The 18,870-nt window shown below is 38.3% G+C and overlaps 2 protein-coding genes across 5 annotated transcripts in view; both read left to right on the top strand.

The window, feature by feature from the left end:
* The first annotated feature begins 489 nt into the window (after window positions 1–489).
* Window positions 490–18,870, top strand: part of CFLAR (CASP8 and FADD like apoptosis regulator) — a 22,608-nt gene continuing 4,227 nt past the window's right edge. Inside the window, exons 1-11 of one of the 4 annotated variants that reach the window (XM_063340819.1) lie at window positions 490–863; window positions 3,671–3,816; window positions 6,779–7,216; window positions 8,066–8,171; window positions 9,086–9,221; window positions 9,394–9,491; window positions 10,556–10,607; window positions 11,367–11,416; window positions 12,569–12,647; window positions 16,959–17,472; window positions 18,415–18,710. In XM_063340819.1, coding sequence (XP_063196889.1) covers window positions 6,921–7,216; window positions 8,066–8,171; window positions 9,086–9,221; window positions 9,394–9,491; window positions 10,556–10,607; window positions 11,367–11,416; window positions 12,569–12,647; window positions 16,959–17,472; window positions 18,415–18,553 — 1,470 coding nt within the window. In that variant the 5' untranslated portion in view covers window positions 490–863; window positions 3,671–3,816; window positions 6,779–6,920 and the 3' untranslated portion in view covers window positions 18,554–18,710. Of the gene's footprint in view, window positions 864–3,670; window positions 3,817–4,559; window positions 6,156–6,778; window positions 7,217–8,065; window positions 8,172–9,085; window positions 9,222–9,393; window positions 9,492–10,555; window positions 10,608–11,366; window positions 11,417–12,568; window positions 12,648–16,958; window positions 17,473–18,414; window positions 18,711–18,870 lie in introns of those variants that run through there. The other 3 variants (XM_063340820.1, XM_063340822.1, XM_063340823.1) reach the window with 3 other exon arrangements.
* LOC134518270 (caspase-10-like) overlaps window positions 18,581–18,870 on the top strand; it is a 17,300-nt gene continuing 17,010 nt past the window's right edge. The window contains exon 1 of the mRNA XM_063340818.1: window positions 18,581–18,710. The gene's annotated coding sequence lies outside the window, so the exon portion shown is untranslated. The remainder of the gene's footprint in view (window positions 18,711–18,870) is intronic.

Here is an 18,870-nt window from a genome sequence, read left to right as displayed (position 1 = left end):
CCTGTATGATATTATCCTCACCATGAACGAACTCAAGCGCGATAGTGCAAGCCATGAACCAAGTATGAGCCTTGCTTCTGTATAAACTCCCGCCAAAACACCCCCCAAGTCCGTAACTGCTCACTGAAAAAAAGGTCCGTTACCACTAAACGGCTGCCGGGGCCGATACAAAGCCGTTTTAGCTGTCCTCATACCAGCAGCAGCATAAAAACCGCAGTCCCATAAACGTCCATACACATACTTAACTCGAGACTACCCCACCGCCAACCCCTCCTCACCGAGGTCCCCGCGCCCCGGCCCCTCGGGAGCCATTTTGTCCCTAACCAACACCCAACGGAGCGGCCGGGCGGTTGCGGGCGTGACGCGACCTCTCTTCCGCCACAGGCCCGCCGCCATCTTGTGGGAGCGGGGCAGGCTTCTTTGCGCAGTTCTGAGTTTCCTCTCTTGAGGTAGACTGTCAAGCAAAAGCGAAAGCGTAATCCGTCCCTCGCCTCTCCCCAAAATACCTAACGGCCGGACTCACGATAAATTCGTAAGGGTTAGGGAACGTGGCTCGACAGATGTATAATAGTAGTAAGGGGGCTAAAGCCAGTTCCCTCGTCCCTCTGTGAGGGGAGATCTCTGCCGCGAACACCGTTGCTATCTACGTGCAGAGGCGGCTCGGGTCTCTCCAGTAGCTCTAAGGAATCCGAGTGAAAAGTGCTCTGCGTGTCTTACTAATGTGAAAGAGACACGAAACTCGAAACCACGCCCGGTGCGGGGGAGCCTATTGCTGGCCCGGTGCCGCCGCCTCCTCCTCCTCCCTCCTCCAAATGCCGGACCTGGCCCCGCTGCTGTAGACGAAACGTCCCTGGCGCGTTTGGGTGCGTTATACCTTTCCCTCTTCCCTTCTCTCACACCTCTCTTCCCGCCCTGCGCCTTCAGTATAGGCGCCCCAACACATCGTGCTCTGGGATCGGGTCCTCCTGCCTGTCTAGGCCCGCTCCCCCGCGGAGGCGGCCTGAGCCGGGTGCGGAGTGCCGGAGCGCTCGGCGCAAGTGGGGCCTGAGCCCCACCTTGCTCCTGAGGAGAAACGAAACCCGACGCTGCCCATCCGCCTGACAGTTTTTTATCTTGCAGAGCGGAGTTTCCTCTCGCTTCGTTTTCCCAGTGTGATTTAAAATGACGTAGTTAGAAAGTTGCGTGGAAATCTGCATAAACTCCCTACAGTAAAACCAGTTTTAGGGTTGGTTTTGGTTGTTGTTTTTTTTTGTTTGGTTGGTTGGTTGGTTTGGTTTGGTTTTCTTATTAGGAGAACTGGGGTGTTAAACTGGTGCATCTCTAAATGGAAATTAGCGTGGTCTCTACTAATTTATGCTGAGAATAAACTACTTAAACCTAATACAGTAATGAGAAATGTGAAAATTAGTGCAGAATTTCCTTGTTTTCCTTCTGTATCTCGTACCAAATCCTCTTTTCTTTTATTGGAAAATGTGAAAGTTGTGGAGCATGCTCCACAGAGTTCACTTTGAAGCACTTTGAAAAATGCCAGCACAAAATGCAGATAGTGCCTCCTACCCTTTCCCTCTAGCGTAGGGGCTTCTACATTAGCTCATCTTGTGAAACAAAGATAACTTTCCAAATCAGAACTACACCCACTGATTTTATATCCTGTTTTTGCTGTTGTGGAGATGAACATTCAAGAAACAAAGCTTGTCAAAAATTATAAACTCTGGTTGTAGAGCATATTTGGAGTGTGAAATGTTCTCTAGTTCTCATGAAAGGCCTTCCTTATTAATATGAGGCCTGATATGTTGACTTATCATTGATACGGAACACTTCTCATTGTTTTCATAATCACATTGGTATTTGTGTATTGTGCAGCATTTTTGTTGTAGTCATGGGAACGAGGGTTTCATGCATGGTATTAAACAGCAAAGAGTTTGAGCCTTGTACACACATACCAGCCTCCACTTGTTAATGCCAGGAGGGAGGCACTGGAGCCTTCTGTGTCTTTGTGTGTGAAGTTTTAGTATGTTATTTCCTGCTCCTTGGGGGCAAAACAAAAAAGAAAAAAAAGTGTCCCTGATTTTGGTTGTATTCTGTATGGACTGGGGGCAGTGTGAAATAGTTAAAAAATAGGAGTATAATTAATTTTTTTAGCTTCATAGAAGCAAATGAACATACAGATGTTATTCTGCCTGTTTTAGTATGGAATGCAAATTATATGTGGTCTGAGGAGTAAACATGCTTGCTAATACTCTCAGATGTTTACCTTAAAAAATTTCTTCTTGTGAACCTTGTTGACAGTGTGATACCCCAGGTCAAAAGTCAGTGCAGACTTAGACAAATACGCCTGTGACAAAGGTGGTTTCCTGTGCAGTATGTGAGAAATTCGCCACCTTTAAGATCTCAGACTTTGTTCGGGAAAGTTTGAAAATTAATGAAACCCAGAAACTTGTATTTAAGTGCACTTTGGTGTTATCTCCTTGAGATGTGTTTTCTCTCAGACCACTTTTGGGGACAAGAGGACAGATGAATCACGCTAGAATCATTGATTTTCTTTCTAGAGACACTATTTCCCAGAACACCCCTTGCTCTGTGAAAATTTGAGGTGTCAGTGAACTGAAATAGCCAGACTTACAGAAAATTCTCCCCTTATCAGTCATTTTCCCTCAGCGTGACAGGGGTTTTCCTGATTCTTTGAATACAGGAGGAAAAGAGATTTTTTTGTTGTTGCGTGTGTAGGCCTGCCCCTTTGATTCATTCTCCTGCTAATGTTACTGACGTGATCTTGCAGTATCCTTTTATTTGTCACTGGTGGTGATCATGTTAGACTTCAGCTATTTGGAATAATTCCAGATTTCTTATAAATCAGGAATGTAAATGAGAATGTGTAATACTTTAGGTTTCTTTTTTCAACCATCTTCCTGCTCCATAAACTTTGCATTGAAATCTTTACTCAATACATGAAGAACTGAAGAGGAAACTCTTTAGTGTTTTCTTGCTGTGATATTGGCAAGTTACACATGCACATGAACACACAGACTATTGGGGCAGCTTTATCTCTGAACTTTTTTCTTTCCTCTTGAGAAGATAAGCTGGTTTTCCTCTCCTCTTTGTAAAGAATTTATATTCAATAACTCTTCTCGTTGCAGGGCCCAGGTAGTCTAAGTTGGAAGCCAGGCTGCTGGGTTTTACATTGTGGTTGCTTTTCTCTTTTTCTTTAATTATTGCACCTATGATAACTGTATCTGTGACATTTGCAGAAGTGGTCATATCAGATGGAAGGGTGAAGCATGACGCCCTTCACCTCTCGAGGTGAAACGGAGGTGGCTCAGATGTATGCAGATGGAGTGTATCAGGCTTGCCCCAGTAGTGTGACATGCCTGCTATCAAAATATGGTGACATTGGTTTTGGATGCAAAGTTATAAACTGCTTTATTTTATACTAAACACTTCATGTTACTCTTACTCACTCCGCACTCAGAACCCCGGGGGAATTAATATTATTGACAAATGTATTCCCGGTTGTTTTCCCTTTTATTTGGAGCATCATTCCTTGCTCACTGGACCAGTGGAATCATACAGAAGAATGCAAGATCCTAGGTCATTTTTCTTGGTTTTTCCTCCACTAAAATTAGGAAGTAGCCCCCAGAAGTAATTTGTGATGTTGGTATTTTTCCAACAGAAAACTAGCTGATGTAATCAACTTTGTCTGTGGGTCATAGTTGTAAAATACTGGATGAAAACCAATGTGTGCTGGATCTGAATCAGTGATTTGGTAATGGTCAAATGCCAGTCTTCCGATGTTGTTGTGGACAGACTTGCATACAGGTAAGAGAGTTTTGTCACTGGAAGTATTGATCAGCTTTTTTTTTATAATGAGCATGCAATGTATCTTACATAAAGGAACTTCACAAAAATAAATAATTCGTATGTATTTTTTAAAAGGCAGATTTTTTTTAAGATAACGTATAAATAGTAATTCTCCATGTCTGAAATTTTTACTGTAGGAAATTCCTCCCTACCACATGCATACCTCTTTTTTTAACTAGTTTTAAAAGATTAGATAAAAACCAACTAGAGTAGTTTCTTTAAAAGAAAGGTTATCTGAGCCTTCTGAAAATGGTCCAAAGTTGTTGACGTCGTATCTCCCTTTAGCATGAGTCATAAATATGACTTGCTCAAGCTCTTTTAAAAGTTCCAGCTGTATGTACCTGGGAGATACTTTCATATGAGAGAGTGTTTTGTGCTTTCCCATTCCTGACTGCATTATGTCATGAAAACAGTCTTTGTCTTTCTGTAGAATTCTCACAAATGTTTGAGGCTAGACTGAAAATAAGAACTTAGCAATAAATATGCTTTTCCTGTGATAGAAAACTGTACAAAAGACATTCCAGTGCATGAGGAGTTCCTCTGCTTATCAGAGGCCTGAAAATTTTCCCAACCTGCCCTTCCGCCCCAGCTGAACAACTGATAGCATTGTAAGTCCATGTGTTAAGTAGGTTCAAAAGTACAAATATTTTGTCTACCCAGTTTGGTTTTGTTGGAAACAAAACTTTTCAGCTTCCTACCTTAAAAATACTGTGGTCCTGAATATTTGAAAAGGGCAGCTTCTACTGATGTTTCATTTCTGAGTTTTTTTGCTGTTTGCACTGTTTACGTTAAGTGTTAAATGTTGTTGCACTTCTTAGAGCAAACAGCGCATTTAATTCTCTGAAGGCCCGAAATGGTGTGGTGTGATGAGGGAAGACACTCTGTTTGTGTCTGTCCCTTTTGCGTTCTGAAGAACAGAACTGTATCAGGGAGGATAGGTGCTGCTTTTTTCTGGTTGTGTGCTGTAGCATGAGTACTATAATGGTGCGTTTTGTCTAGATATTTACTACAGTCTGTGTAAGAATGCACATAGGAGGCTGTGATGGGATAAGCAGGGTATCGGCAGCCTTGTTACTGTCAGCTGCTGTTAAATGCTCTGTGCTTCTGAAAATGAGCCAAAGTGTCCTCAGTGCTGTTTTGCGGACTCTGTCGCGTATACATTATATCTCATATACACTATGGTATGGAAATGCAGGAGTACTTAAGCTGAATAATGCTTGGGTCTTCTAATGTGGTGGGTTTATAATATTTTACAGCTTGCCTGTGCTGCCTGTTCTTATCTCCCGCTTCCATTTTGGTTCTCAGGGTAGGACCTTGAGGTCATAGCAGCTACTTGTGTTATAATTCCCTCCTGATTCAGACGTGCTATCAGCAAGATTAACAGTCCTGGGGGGTTTTGTTTGGTTTTTTTTTTAAATACTGATGACTTGCTAGTGTTACTGTCAGCAACAGCACTGGAGGAGAAAGCCACTGCAGTCTTTGACTTCATAGAAAATATGGCTCACTGGGATAGATGTCGGTAAAGGAGACTTTGCCTTAGGAACTTGAATTTTATATGCTTTTTTAGTAGGCAGTGGAACCCAATCCATGGATTTAATCAAATCCAACTCTTACTCCCTTTCTGAGGAAAGTCAGGTGATATATATAGAGTTGTTTTTTCATTTAAACAACATTGGAATGAAAAAAAAAAGTGCTTGTAGATGAGTTTATCTTTATGTCCTTAACGCACGGACACAATATGTGATGTTGTTTATTTTGACTTCTAGAATGTGTAACAAAAGGCTGAAAATGCTTTTAAAAAATGTTATCCAGGTGCTAGAATCTTTCAGTGTATTAGGCTTTGAAGTCGAATTGGCTTTTGCTTTGCAGAACGGTTTGAACAAAATTATGCAGTATAGTGACTGAACTTGTAAGGGCTAAGATTTGTCTTCAGATTGCTCATTTAACCTTTCTTCATGTAGGCAGTGGGGATCACAGAAGGTTTGATAGAATTTCCATAGTTGGTGGCAGTGGAAATTGAGCATAGCGCCTTACTTATTTTGCTAATTACAAGGGTGGGGTTTTTTCTAGGTTTGAATTTTTATTTCAGTTTTCAGTATGGGGAAACATGAATGTCACATGAAGAAAAAGGCGGTCTATGGCTTATCTGTACCTTCAGAGTTAAATAATTTGCATGCTTAAGGTTGGAATTTTTTGTTTGCATGGTTCTTCGATCTTTCTGAGCATGGTGGGGTTGTGTGGGGAATCCTTAAAACCCCAGTAACTCATTGAGATTGGAATCACTTTAAATGAAGCTAGTAAGTAAGAAAATCTGCACATTCCTGAATTTATAGATAATTAATGTTTTAAAATATCATGTATTATATTGTGAATATTTACTTTATTTTGACTTGTTTTAAGACAAAGTGCATGCCTGATATCAGAGAGTTTATATGTGGGGGTTTCTTAATTCTTTTGTCTACAGTGTGTGCTTACACTACTTCTTAGCTCCCCAAAGTCTTCCTGAAGAATGCCTTGAGACTTTTAGGGGAGGAAAACTGGTGGTGAGCAGGGAGGTGGAGGGTTGCTGGGAAGAGGTCAGAGCTTTAAGTTGCTGTGGAACTTAAATCTTATTTTGAGAAACACTTGAAATATCACTCATCAGGAAGCTGATGACTTATGTTTCACTTCCTATGGAATTTACAGACTTGTGTTAAGGTAATTTTACTTTAAAAAGAACTTCCATTTTTTTTCTGATTAGTATAACCTACCAAGTACTTCTTGTTCTGTAATGAAGAGCTGGGAGAACCCCTTGAGAACAGGAGATTTGTGTAGACTACATTGGTGTTATAGTTGTAAGTGAAATACATCAGATAGGAGAGTTAACTGTGGACTTGTGCAGCAGATCACTGATTTAGTATCTTTTAATTCTCTCTCACAGAACTGCTTGTGTAAAAATGCGTCTAGTTGAGAATGAACACCAGACGCAGAGAAGTGCTGTGGTAGACACAGGCTTCACGTCATGTTGGCTTCCTGTTTAAAAAACAGTAGGCTGGCAATTTTAAAGGGACAGCGACAAAGTGATGACCAGGTGCCAAGTGCCAGCTGTCATTATTCACCAGATTGAAGAAGAACTAGATAAAGAAGAAGAAGAGATGATGGTTTTCCTATGCAGAGACCTTGCTCCTGACTTGGCCAATGCCAACCTTAGAGACCTTTTGGTGTCTTTGAATGAGAGGGAGAAATTGTCTTTTCTTGGCTTGTCTGAGCTGTTATGCAGAGTTAAGAGGTTTGACTTGCTGAGGAGGATCTTGAAGACTGACAAAGCAACAGTGGAAGCTAACCTTGCCAGGAGTCTCAGACTTCTCCCTGATTACAGGTAATACATCTATTTCAGATTTCAGGGCTACTCTGTTGTGTTCAAAATATGTGTGGATTTTTAATTTTTTGTTTGGTTGGTTTTTTGTTTCTTTTTTTAACTATTACTTGGATGTAAAAGAAAAGCAGAAAAGGGCATCATATCTAGAGTTATAGTGAAAAGAATATGTCAAGTTTAGTCCCTCAAATAAGCCTTAGTAGCTTCTTACAAGTCATGGCATTAGAAGCATCTATCTTTAAGGAGTTTGTGTATGTTACTCAATAAAACCAGTGATGTTTGTACATTCTAGATTAGCTGATAGAAATGAGGCTACAGAGAAAGATCATTAGTTAGAGATACTTTTTTTTCTAGTTTGCTTTTGGCACGTAGCCTTGTATATCTTTTCTGAGCGGACCTGTCTCTTACTGCTTTTTACTCTGTAGTTTTAAGATTCGTAAATTAAGAAGCTCCAGTTATTTTCTTTGAGAGACTTCAGAAAATAATACATGTACTCATAAGGAACATTTTCCTGTGTTAACTTCTCACTGAAATAAAACCCCTGTAACTACTAGGTAAAAAAGTTAAAGATGTGTTTTGTTGTCTCATTCTCTTACTTCATCTCCGTTGAAATATTAAGGAGACATGGGTTTTCCTAGCAGTGGATATTATGCAGTTAGTCTGAGTAACTCAGGTGCTGATGACCAACAGTAGGTATTTTGTAATTGGATCTTGGAGCAGGGTAGGCTTTTTTCCTATTGTTTGATTTGGAATGGTACATTAAAACTGGAAAACGGGAGAAGGTGGGTAGTTGAGCAGGGGTGGGATCTTGCTGAAAGCTAGTCCTTTAGAAATGTCTCAACTTTATTTCAGGGTACTAATGGTAGAGCTTAATGAGAATCTGGAAAAAGAAGAAGTGAATTCTCTTGTTTTTCTACTCAGAGATTATGCACCTCGTATGAAAATGGCAAAAGATAAGGTAATGTCTTTTTGCTGGTCTTCTCTGGAGCAATGGCAGATTAAAGTTAAAAATGGAACTAGCTAGACAGCAAAGGAGGGGAGGCAGTACTGCAAGGGATAGTGAGGCAGGAGTGGAGGGGAAGTCGGAAAGTGAAGGAGTGGTGGCTTCTGTTTCATTTTTGTTTTTCAATTCAAGGAAAGAAGCATGAGAAACAGTAAGAGGGAACAGAGAAGACTTGCTATAGCGAATGGTGTTAGCATGAACCTCATAGGCAGAAGGCATAAAAATCTTCAGTATTACTGATCTGAAAGTTCATATACAAAGGATCTCAAACAAATAATCATATGAAATGTATCTTGAATTACAAGGTCCCTTTTTGTTTGTGCTCTGCTTCACTTACAAAAGAACAGTATTATTTTAATTATATGTTTCTCTGTATGGTTGCATTCTGCATACGTGTTTTAAATGCTCTGAGAAAGCAGAGAAGGGGGTTCAGACAACTTGACCGCTGTGCATAGAAAACTGAAGATTTCTGTCTTTTTCCTTTGAGGTTTTTTCTTTTTCTCTCTTTAACCAAAGAAGGAGAGAGGCCCTGCAAATTCTCCAAAACCTTTCTTAACTCTTGCTTTGTGGCATGTGAGGTGACATTCCAAGTGTCTGACTTTGTAGCAACAAGGAAATGCAAAACTGTTGCCTCAAAAACTTTGATTTGTTTTTCAGACTATAACTTCTAGTTTTCATTACTCCTATGATAATACCAAGAATTCTTGTATCTTCCAGATAATTTTCTTAGTGTTTCAGAAGGTAATGTCCCTAGTTCTTGAATTTACAACCTTTATGGCCTCCCCACCTTGTTTTCTGGGTTGCTCTGTTACTTACAAATAGAAAACAAATTACTGATATAACAGTTTAGTTTTCTGTTGCTATTCTAGAGTTTTCTAGCTCTTGTGATTGACCTGGAGAAACTCAATTTGGTGGCTCCTAATCAACTGGATTTGATAGAAAATTGTTTTCGAAATATTCACAGGATAGACCTGATTAGGAAGATTCAGAAGTACAAACATGAAGGTAACATGCTATTTTTGCACTTTTTACTGTTGATAGCAAGGATCAGATGTGCTCTTACTGAAGATAAAATTATGAGTTACAAGTCAGTATTTGCATGCTACACAGATTTAGGCTTTCAAAACAGTTCATATATCATGGTGTATTTCTCTGTGTGTTTCTGTTAAATTTTCAGCTTTAATGTCCTCCGTTCATTCTCAGCCACTATATGTAAATGCACTTCAGGCATCTCTCCCTAATCTCAGTCTGATTGATCCTCCTTATAATTCAGGGGTAAGTATGCAATGGAACAAATAGAACCTTTATTTCTAAATGTTGCCAGACATTGAAAGGGAATTCATCTTTGCAGAGCCTAATGAATGAGAGATTGCTAGTAACTAAAATAGTACTTGGTTTATTTCTCTTATTCCTTTCATTTGCTGGGTTTAGGGTCTGATTTAAATCTTCTGAGAAAGATCCCCTTTAAAGAGTTTCTGTGATTTTTTTCTTATTAGTTGCGCGTATAAAATCTATACCTTGAAAGTTTTTTCTGCTATTCTGTGGAGTGAAAAGTTTTGCTTTGACTGTTCTTTGCAAAACGTATTCTTCTTCTTTATACTTTTCAACTTTGCAGAGACAGTAGCTTTTTAACTTTGGAAGCTGATGGTTATGGCTTTTTAAGAAGACCTTTTCAGATTTTTTTTGTGTGTTTTGTTTTAATCTCATTTTAACAAAGATAGTATGTCAAGATATCAAATCCTATTGCATGCAGTATTCTTTATATTTGGGTTAGGTCTGATATTGTGGTAGTATGACCTTAATTAAAGTCTTTAGCTTGCTAAATGAATTTGATGAGATTATTTCTGTCACGTATTCAGTAAATATGTATGTATAACGCGTATATACAAGACACCATGATGCAATTTGTCTTTTCTAACAAAGCCACAACAGCTGGACTACTAACGGGAAAGAGTTTGCATTGACTTTCCATATTATGATAATATTGTTATAATTTCCTTTCTAATTCAGTGGAATTTCCTCCCTGATGCTCTATAGGAAACAAAATTTACATCTTCAGAGCTTTTTGTTTATTTTAGTATTTTAGGGTTTAAGCTTTGCTGTTTGTGGCAAGCTGGTAATTTTTTTCTGAGGAAGAAGGGTTTGGAGTTTTTGTTTGTTTGTGGTTTTGGTAGGGGTTTTTTACTTGTTATTTTGTAGTTCTAGTTAGTTGACAGTTGTGAATCTAAAATATGTAATCCTTTTACTGAGGAACAAAAATACTATCGTGTTATATTTTGGAACACATAATTATTAGTTCTTGAAGGAGAGAGGGAAAATACACCTTTTCTTCATTTTAGATTCAGAATGTGAACAAAGAAAAACCACAGAATGGACAAAGTTTTATTCTGGGTAAGAGCATTCTATCTGAGTTTTGATAATCTGAAAGAACCAAATGATGCATTTCATTGTATCAAAAGGATTGTTGTTTGATAGTTGTGTTTATGGCTAATTTAGTTGATATCACCAGGAGCAGAGAGTATTTGGTACCTCTGAAAACTCAGCCTTGCCTTATTGTTTGCTCTGGTATTTGCTTTGCTTGTGCTGCCAGATCTTAAAAATGTATTGAAATTGTTTTGGGCTTCCACTGTCACAACGTTTTAGCAGAATAAATAGTTTATTAATAAAATAATGGAAATGGTTGACTGGCCATCTGTGGAGGCCCATGGAGTGCGGCTGTGTCCGTGAAATCTTTAGTAGGAAGTTTTTGTGTCATTTCAGTAGGGGACTCTCAGCCAGGCCAGCCAGGAAGTTGTCTAGTGAGTACCAGGTTCTTAACATGTGTGTTGTGTTCTTTCTGGAAACCCAAAATACCTCTCAAATATGGTGATTTTTAAAAGAGTATTTGTCTGAGTTATCTCAGTGTAGGAGAGGTTGGTTGTTTGTTTATTCTAGTAAGAAATGTAGAATGCAATCCAAATAACGTTTTAGAAGTTAAAATTTTGTGTGTGTGTTTTTTTTAAACTTCAGTAGCATACACAGAAACTAAGATGTCCAGATGAGTGAGAACTTGGCTGAACTAGATAGATTCCTTTTTATAACTGATTTGGTGTCAAAGAAATGTCATTGGTACCTACATACTGAGGTTACTTCTGTATGTTTCAACTGCAGCAGAACCAGTCCACGTGTCCATTCAGGAATCGGGACCAGTGTCACATAAGGTATGTGCTTGTGCATATGTATGCATGTAAATATAATAAAAACCTCTGCAGGAATTTACCTTAGTTTTCTTTGTGTTTCATTTTGAGATTTCCTTTAATTGAATGCAAATAGGATCCGTATGTCCATATCTTCCTCAGCCATAAACAGCTTCTATGAACTGCTTTTGCAGAATATATTTTTAATATAAAAGGGAAGCAGCAATGTTCAAAATGCATGTACGTATGATGTGCACATAGAACTCTCATATTTATTAGTGGAGGCTAAATCAAAATCTTTTGGAAGTCAGAACGCTTGTGATCTTCATTGGAAATGGCAGGGCTTCTTGCATGCAGTAAATTTTGTTCTTTATTCTCTCCCCATCCCTTGCTCTCCAGGTAGAAGACATGCTTTGGGTATTAATGACAAGACTGGACTACTGCTATTTTCACTGGCTGTCCTGTAGGCCAGGAACCAGGGAGAACCTATAGCAAATTGATTATCATTTTTTAAAGGGGAGAGGAATTGTGATAGAGTCATTACAGATTATTTAGGAACAAGGCAGTTGTTCCACTAAATAAGGAAGTAAGTATTGTTCTGATGAGCAGTGCCTGTTCGTGTACTGGAAGAACACAAAAGTTCTCTACATTTATTGTGTTGGCAATATGCAAGCTTACAGCTCCTAACATCTCCAAAAGCAGTTACACTTAAGGAAATTAATTTGGAAGTACTATAGAAAGGATCATTGCTGCCATAGCCCACGTCTTTAAAAAGCCCCTCCACCCCATACAGGTTTGGCTTTTTTGTTGTTGGTTTGGTTTGGGTTTTTTTTTGGTTTTTTACATTTGAATGTCTGTCCAGAGTTAAGGTTCGGTCTCAAACTTGCCTCTCTTATTTCTGGTACAGTCTTAGTTTTTGTTTAAGGATCATGGTAGTAAGATTGCACCAAGGACACAAGAATTAAGCCTGTACTAGAAATAGGGTAAAAAATTATAACTGTTTTTGTTGTGTAGATAAGAGATATTACATCCCAGTAGATAGACTTCTGCTAGCTACTCTATGGAAAAACAAGAGAATGTAATTGAATAGATCTGAGATGAATTTGAGAAAAGAATCAAGTCCGTCCGTTGAGAGAGTGACTTATTAACGTAGTATTTGTCCTTCACATTCCTCAGGTGTGTGATGATCAATACAGAATGCAAAGTCAACCTTTAGGAATATGCCTGATAATAGACTGTATTGGCAATGACACAGGTAAGTCTCTGGAATTTCAAGTTCCTTATCTTGTTAATCTCAGATAATTAGAACAATTTAGTATGAAGAATATGATGTACATTTACCAGCCAGACTAGGTTAATGTTGTAGTCAGCTAATCTATCAATTATAAGAAATTTTCTAAAGTAGAGAGTTGGAAGGCCCAGCCTGAGGTTAAAGTCAACTGTCCTAACCATTGCAAACAATGGTTTTTTGGGGTTATTTTGGTGCAGAATCTCTGAATGAAAGAACTTACAAGGGGATAGACTGAATTTTAGGAGGGAGAAAAAGGACGTTCAAAGTCCAACAACAAAATAGTTAAACTACAGTCATACAGCAGGTTATTGGCAGCAATGGTAAAGATAGTGTTTCCCACCAGTTAACAAAACCAAAACTGTTGCGGATTTGAAGCGTAATCATATTGGACACCACAGATTTTGAATAGCTGAAGGCACGTGGTCCTTTATTAATAATGCACTTAGGCTTCTGTTACATCTTGCACAGTTTAACTGAAACCATCACCATAGCTTTATAGGGAAAGGAATTTTTCTTCCTTCCCTCTTGGTTTAGTTTTAAAAAAAAAAAAAATTTGCACGTAGAATTTAACGTAGTCGGTGACATGGTTAAAATGCGGGTTTTTCCTGATTGCCTTTGTAAGAATCAAAAAATTTAGATTCTTGTATAAGCAAAAAAACCCCTACTCTCTAATCATTGGAACACGTGAAGCTAAAAATAAAAATGAACAGAGTAGTTGCAGTCAGTTCTGTAACAGACCAGGAGATGTAAAGGAAGAAGAGGGTTTGTGGGCATATCTTTTCTCTTTCTCATAACTAATGGTCCAGCAGATGGACCAACTTAGAGTTATTGATGTAGTTGTTGAAGAGCAGTGGATGCAGAGCACAGACACAAAGTAAAATTTTGATGTTTGCTTGACAGTAGTATTTTAGGTAAATAATATAAAATAAGACACTTAGTTTGCCATTAGAGTAACAGGAACTAGAACTGATTCACAGTCCTGCCATGTGTGAAGAAGGGGGACAAAGAAGGCACTTAACTCAGTTACATGCAACTGGGAAGCATCCTTGGGATCTGATTTTGGTCTGTCCTACTAAGTTCATCAATGAGTTCTGGCCAAAAAAAACCACCAAACCAAAAAACCCCAAGGTTTCAATTGCTGGGTGTAGAAATTGTTCAATGCAAAGCACTTCTTCATTTCTACTCTCAAACAAAAAAATACGTTGATTTTGACACAAGAGGAAAATAAAACAAAGACAGCTGAAAAACTGGGGGGTGGTGGCTCTTGGGATCAAACATTCTGCTCTGTCCTGTTGCCTGCTTCTTTAGTTTCCTGCTGTTCTCTCTTTCATGGTAGCTTTAGAAAACAAAAGACCCTGTTGATGCAAGAAAATTATTATGCACCCTTAATCTGGAAGGTAGCATGATAGTCTGTTCCAGTACCAAAATAATTACTTATTACTTGGAGTTCTGTTTCTTAAAAGCAAATGCAAAAAGGATTAGTAGAGAAATTTCAGTGTGGAGAGCTAAAGAAAACATAAGGTGTGAAAATAGCCTGTGCTGACCTGATTTATTGAACAAGAATGTTTTAGTATGCCAGGTTCGAGTTTTTTAAATGAAACAGTAAGTATAAAAGCAGGTAAGGCACGTACACTGGAGAAAACAAGGAAGGAAGGAACAGCTAGGTCAGTTGATAGTCACAGATACATAAATTTAGATCTGCGCTTCTTTAGAAAGCACAGTTCTTTTGCACAGGCAATATATTGTGCAGATGCCTTTGTCGTAGTAATTGCTACTAAATACAAAGATGTGCACAAAATTAAAAAAAAAAGATTCAAGGCCTGTGCACTTCATGAGCTCATATGGTCATTTCAGTACTTGTACAAGAACAGAAAGTGTAAATGTGATAGAGGAAGTCTGTTGACTGGAAAGGACAAAAATGGTTTACATGTTTAGCATCTGCATGGCAGATACACCTGCAAATCATGGCTTTGCTGCTGTTGTGACAAAACCACCCAAAGCAAGTCTTAGCGTGCCTCAGTCATCATGCATGTCTGCACTGGATGCAGAAGCAATTAAATCATTTGTATGTCTCAGATGTTTAATGTCACCAGTGCATCATCAGCATTTCACTGAAATACGTTACTACGCTACTGAGATCTAGAAGAGACAGGGCATATGGCATTGCTTAAAGGAGCTTGTTAGAAAGACATTCACTGTTCTGTAGAGTTGTTGTGCCACACAACTTCTGAAGTCTGAAAATACCAAAGAAAGAGAAGAGGGCAAGGAGAACGTTAGGAATTGTACCTGTGGCATGCATTAGAGTCTGTAGCTATCCCAAGATTAAATCTAAGGAAGCTGAACCAATAATAGATATTGTAGGATCAAGGATTACAACAATTGAAAATGCCCAGTGTAAACAATATGAATTCATCAGATGCTGATAAAATTCAAACTGAAATCACCTTGCTGTTTTGTAAATAGAGTCTTGTTTTGCTTTTGCCTTTCCATTTGGAAGCAAATTTTTATCCTTAGATTGTAAACAATCAAGGGGAGAAAAGGGTAATTTTTTATGTGGAGTGGAAATGCTCAAAAATCGGTGTAGGTTTCTTGGGAGATGACTACTGTTGAAGAAATAGATGTTTTCTTATCTGAGGTTGCAGCATGTAATGCTGTGTTTCATCTTGCCTTAAAGCAAAATTGCTGTATCCAAAGTTTACCATGTATAATTTCTGATTCAGTGTTAAACTAAGGTATCAGCTCTAAGTTTGCTGCGTTTAATTTTTTTTAATTGTGACACTTAGAGTGTCTGTATGGTCCAAGGTGACACCAAGTTTTGTATCTTCATGTGTACGTGTACATGCTAGTGAAATAAGTAAATCATAGGAAAAGCGCTCTCGTTGCTGTAACTCTTTTTTCCTATGTACTACTGCCCTCTAATGGATTAAGTGCTTTGTTGAGCATATGACAGCTAAACAGTATTAATACTGATCTTCCACCTGAATTTTGAGAGCATGTTTTATTGCCTAAAATAGAGGGGATTTTCCTTTCTATCTCCAAATAAAAAATCTCTGGAAAGTTTCTGAATTATTTTACAAAATTTAATCAAACCAACAGAACTGGAGTGAAACTATAGTTTATCATAGTGGAGTTTATCACCTCGCTGTAGTATAGAGTTTGTACCTTCCCTGCTAAGGAAAGTTGCAAGTTCTGTTCTTTTTGAGAACAGTGTGGTAGTGTAACTCCTGTGTTGCTTCCACTTACCTCTGAAATAGCCTCTGCTAATTAGGGATTGTTAAACTTTTGAAGTCAAAGAACAGTCTAGCTTCCTGTGTCTCTAAGGCATTTTACATAAACATGGCACTCGATATTTCCTGTCATATCAGAAACTGTGCTTGGGCAATGTATATGTGGTTTATACTAAAAATACAATGCTACAGGTATGAGTCATAGTAGTAGTTGTGGTTCTCTGAACACTTAAAAAATACCTGTGGTTTTAACCACCATGTACCTGGTTTCACTCCCATATTAATAAACATCCAAAGTAGTTATTCAGAGCATAGTACATTTTACTGCAGCACAGGTTAACACAGATACAACAGAGTTAAATCTTGATTTTTGTCTATCTACAGTTTTAATTTCTAGCACATTTTAAAGGGTTCATTGTTCAGCTTTTTTTTCTCCCTTAAAATGCCATTCTGGAACAGTTAAGACTCCAGTGTCCATTCTCCGCCTGGAACTCATCACTTAAAGTCTGTTTTATATAATAGGAAGTATAAATTACTGCAATAGGTTCCTTTTTGACTGATGAAAGGGAGTCTCTATGTCATGTATAATAACCATTCATGGTAATTTTGACAAGTTAAAAGGTGAAAAACATCCCGTGCTATCCAGATCACTCCTTACCATTTCAAGAATGTTCTGTGTGAAGCATTCTCTAATGTTTTCTCTTGCACAATATTTTAACTCCTCGGAACTAGGGATGCTGGTCCTAAATGAAAGCATGAAAGTGTCTGGGGAGTTTGGAATGATCACTTGTCAAATAGTAGTGTCTTTGCTGTCATGAAGTACATAACTCATATTAAAGACAGCATGCATCTAGGACTATAAGTATGTAATGTACTGTGATCAACATCAAGTCCTCCCGATTTTTTTAATAAACATTTTGTCACAATATTAATCGTAAATATTTAAAATAAATATTTCCAGTAGCAAAATACTGTAAATGCTGTAATTCAGAATATTTGAAATTGAGCCTTGGTGTGCTGTGATTTAATTATATCTTTCTTTTTTCAGATTTGTTGGAAGAGACCTTCAGAGGCTTAGGCTATGACATTCTTTGTCACAGATATTTAAATATGAATACCATGAGTCAAACATTGCTTGAAGTTGCAAGGTTGCAGAAGCACAGAAATTGTGACAGCTTCATCTGCATATTGGTCAGCCGTGGAAGTCCTCAGAGCATCTTCTGTACAGACCATACCTTTTCTGGATTCCCTTTGGAACAAATAAAGAAATACTTTACAGCAGACTCATGTCCTGAACTCCTAGGAAAACCGAAGCTTTTTTTTATTCAGAGCTACATTGTGCCAGAAAATGAGCAAGAATGTACTAGTCTGTTGGAAGTAGATGGTAATGATGAGAAAATCATTGCTAACGCAAAAATCCCTTGCAAAGTCACTATCCCCCAAGTAGCAGACATCTTTTGGAGTCAGTGCAAGGTGGATGTGTCTACGCTAGAAAAATCTCCAAGATCATCCTCATATTATCTGCGCTGTCTGGCTGAGCTACTCCGCAATCCTCATAAAAGGTAAATAAAACAAAGAGGAAAAAAGAACCCTTTTCCTATGACAGCTTGCTGTCCTAGAGAACGAGAAACCTTAAGTTTCATCCCGTCTGTCCTGAAAAGTGTCTTCATGCTGTGTCATATGTTAAAAGATAAGTGTACCTGATGTTGGAACGATGGCACAGGAAGGTAGTCTAAAGTAAGAGTGAAGTTTCTGATTCTGGACCGTAAAATGAAAGTGGTTTATGGCAATGGGTCTTGCAGAGTGAGAAAGGAAGAATCTGTGCTGGGTAATGTATGTCAGTGTTTTAGACAGGATTGGAAACCTTCCTTCTCTGAGGTTACGAGGCACACACAGGCTTCTGCCAAATTGAGGATTGCCTTTTATCATTAGGAAGGGCTCTGCTTGCAAATATAAAGAGTCAATGCCTAAGTGTGGGGACAAGGCAGATGAATGGGAAGAATTTTGTCCTTTCTTTAGATCTAATTAACCTACCGCTCAGGGAGCCACTAGATTGCCAATTTGTAATCTTGAATATAAACTATCAGAAAACTTTAGTCTATCTAAAGAGATTATCAAAAGGAATTTGAGCAGATAAGTTTGGGTATTTAACTTAACAACAAAGGTTTTCCTTGTACAATTGATCTGCCAGGGAGTTAGCAACTGTTTTTCAAAGTAGTTGTGTGGTTAACATTTAGTACCTTTTTACAGACCCTAAAACCTTGTAATGAAATCACAGATCATCATGTCAGCATAACCAATATCACAATGGTGATTTGAGTTATAATAGATTGTTTACAAAATGCATATTCAGCCTTGGGTTTTAGAGGTGTAACCTCTGCAATAAAGACTGAAATTTGAAACTTTCTCCTTGCTGAGAGAAGAGTTGTCTTCTCTCTTGTGGATTCTTAAATGGTGTCTTGTTTCATTCTCTAATAGAAAGCTTTTTACTTTTGTTGCTGCAGGAAACTCTCTATATTAGATATCCATACGGAACTAAATGGAAAAGTCTATGAATGGAATAAGACCACTGACCCAAGCCAACAATACTCACTTTTGCTCCAGCACACACTGAGGAAGAAACTTTTTCTTTCTCCCACTTAACTGCTGTTGGAAAGGACACCTCTGAAGTGGCTAACAAGAAACACTTACTATGACCCAGACAGTTTCACACATATTTCCACTTTATGCATTGTTGTTGCATGTACATCTAAAGTACCCATTGCTTCCAAATCCTGGAATTTAGAAACGTTTTGGTGTGGTAAGGCACTAGTCTTTATATTTTAATACAGAATGTTCTGAAAGCTTGCATGAGAATGGCAGCAATCGTATAGCACTGCAACAGATCTTAAAACCAAGTACAACAGGTAAACACTGGAAAGAACTCTTTAACTGTATAGCTGTTGGATTTTACAGGGGTT

This window comes from Chroicocephalus ridibundus, chromosome 7, assembly GCF_963924245.1.
Source record: "Chroicocephalus ridibundus chromosome 7, bChrRid1.1, whole genome shotgun sequence".
Taxonomy (NCBI): Eukaryota; Metazoa; Chordata; class Aves; order Charadriiformes; family Laridae; genus Chroicocephalus; species Chroicocephalus ridibundus.
Note: the sequence above shows the minus strand (reverse complement) of the source record. Positions and strands in the feature narration are given on the sequence as shown.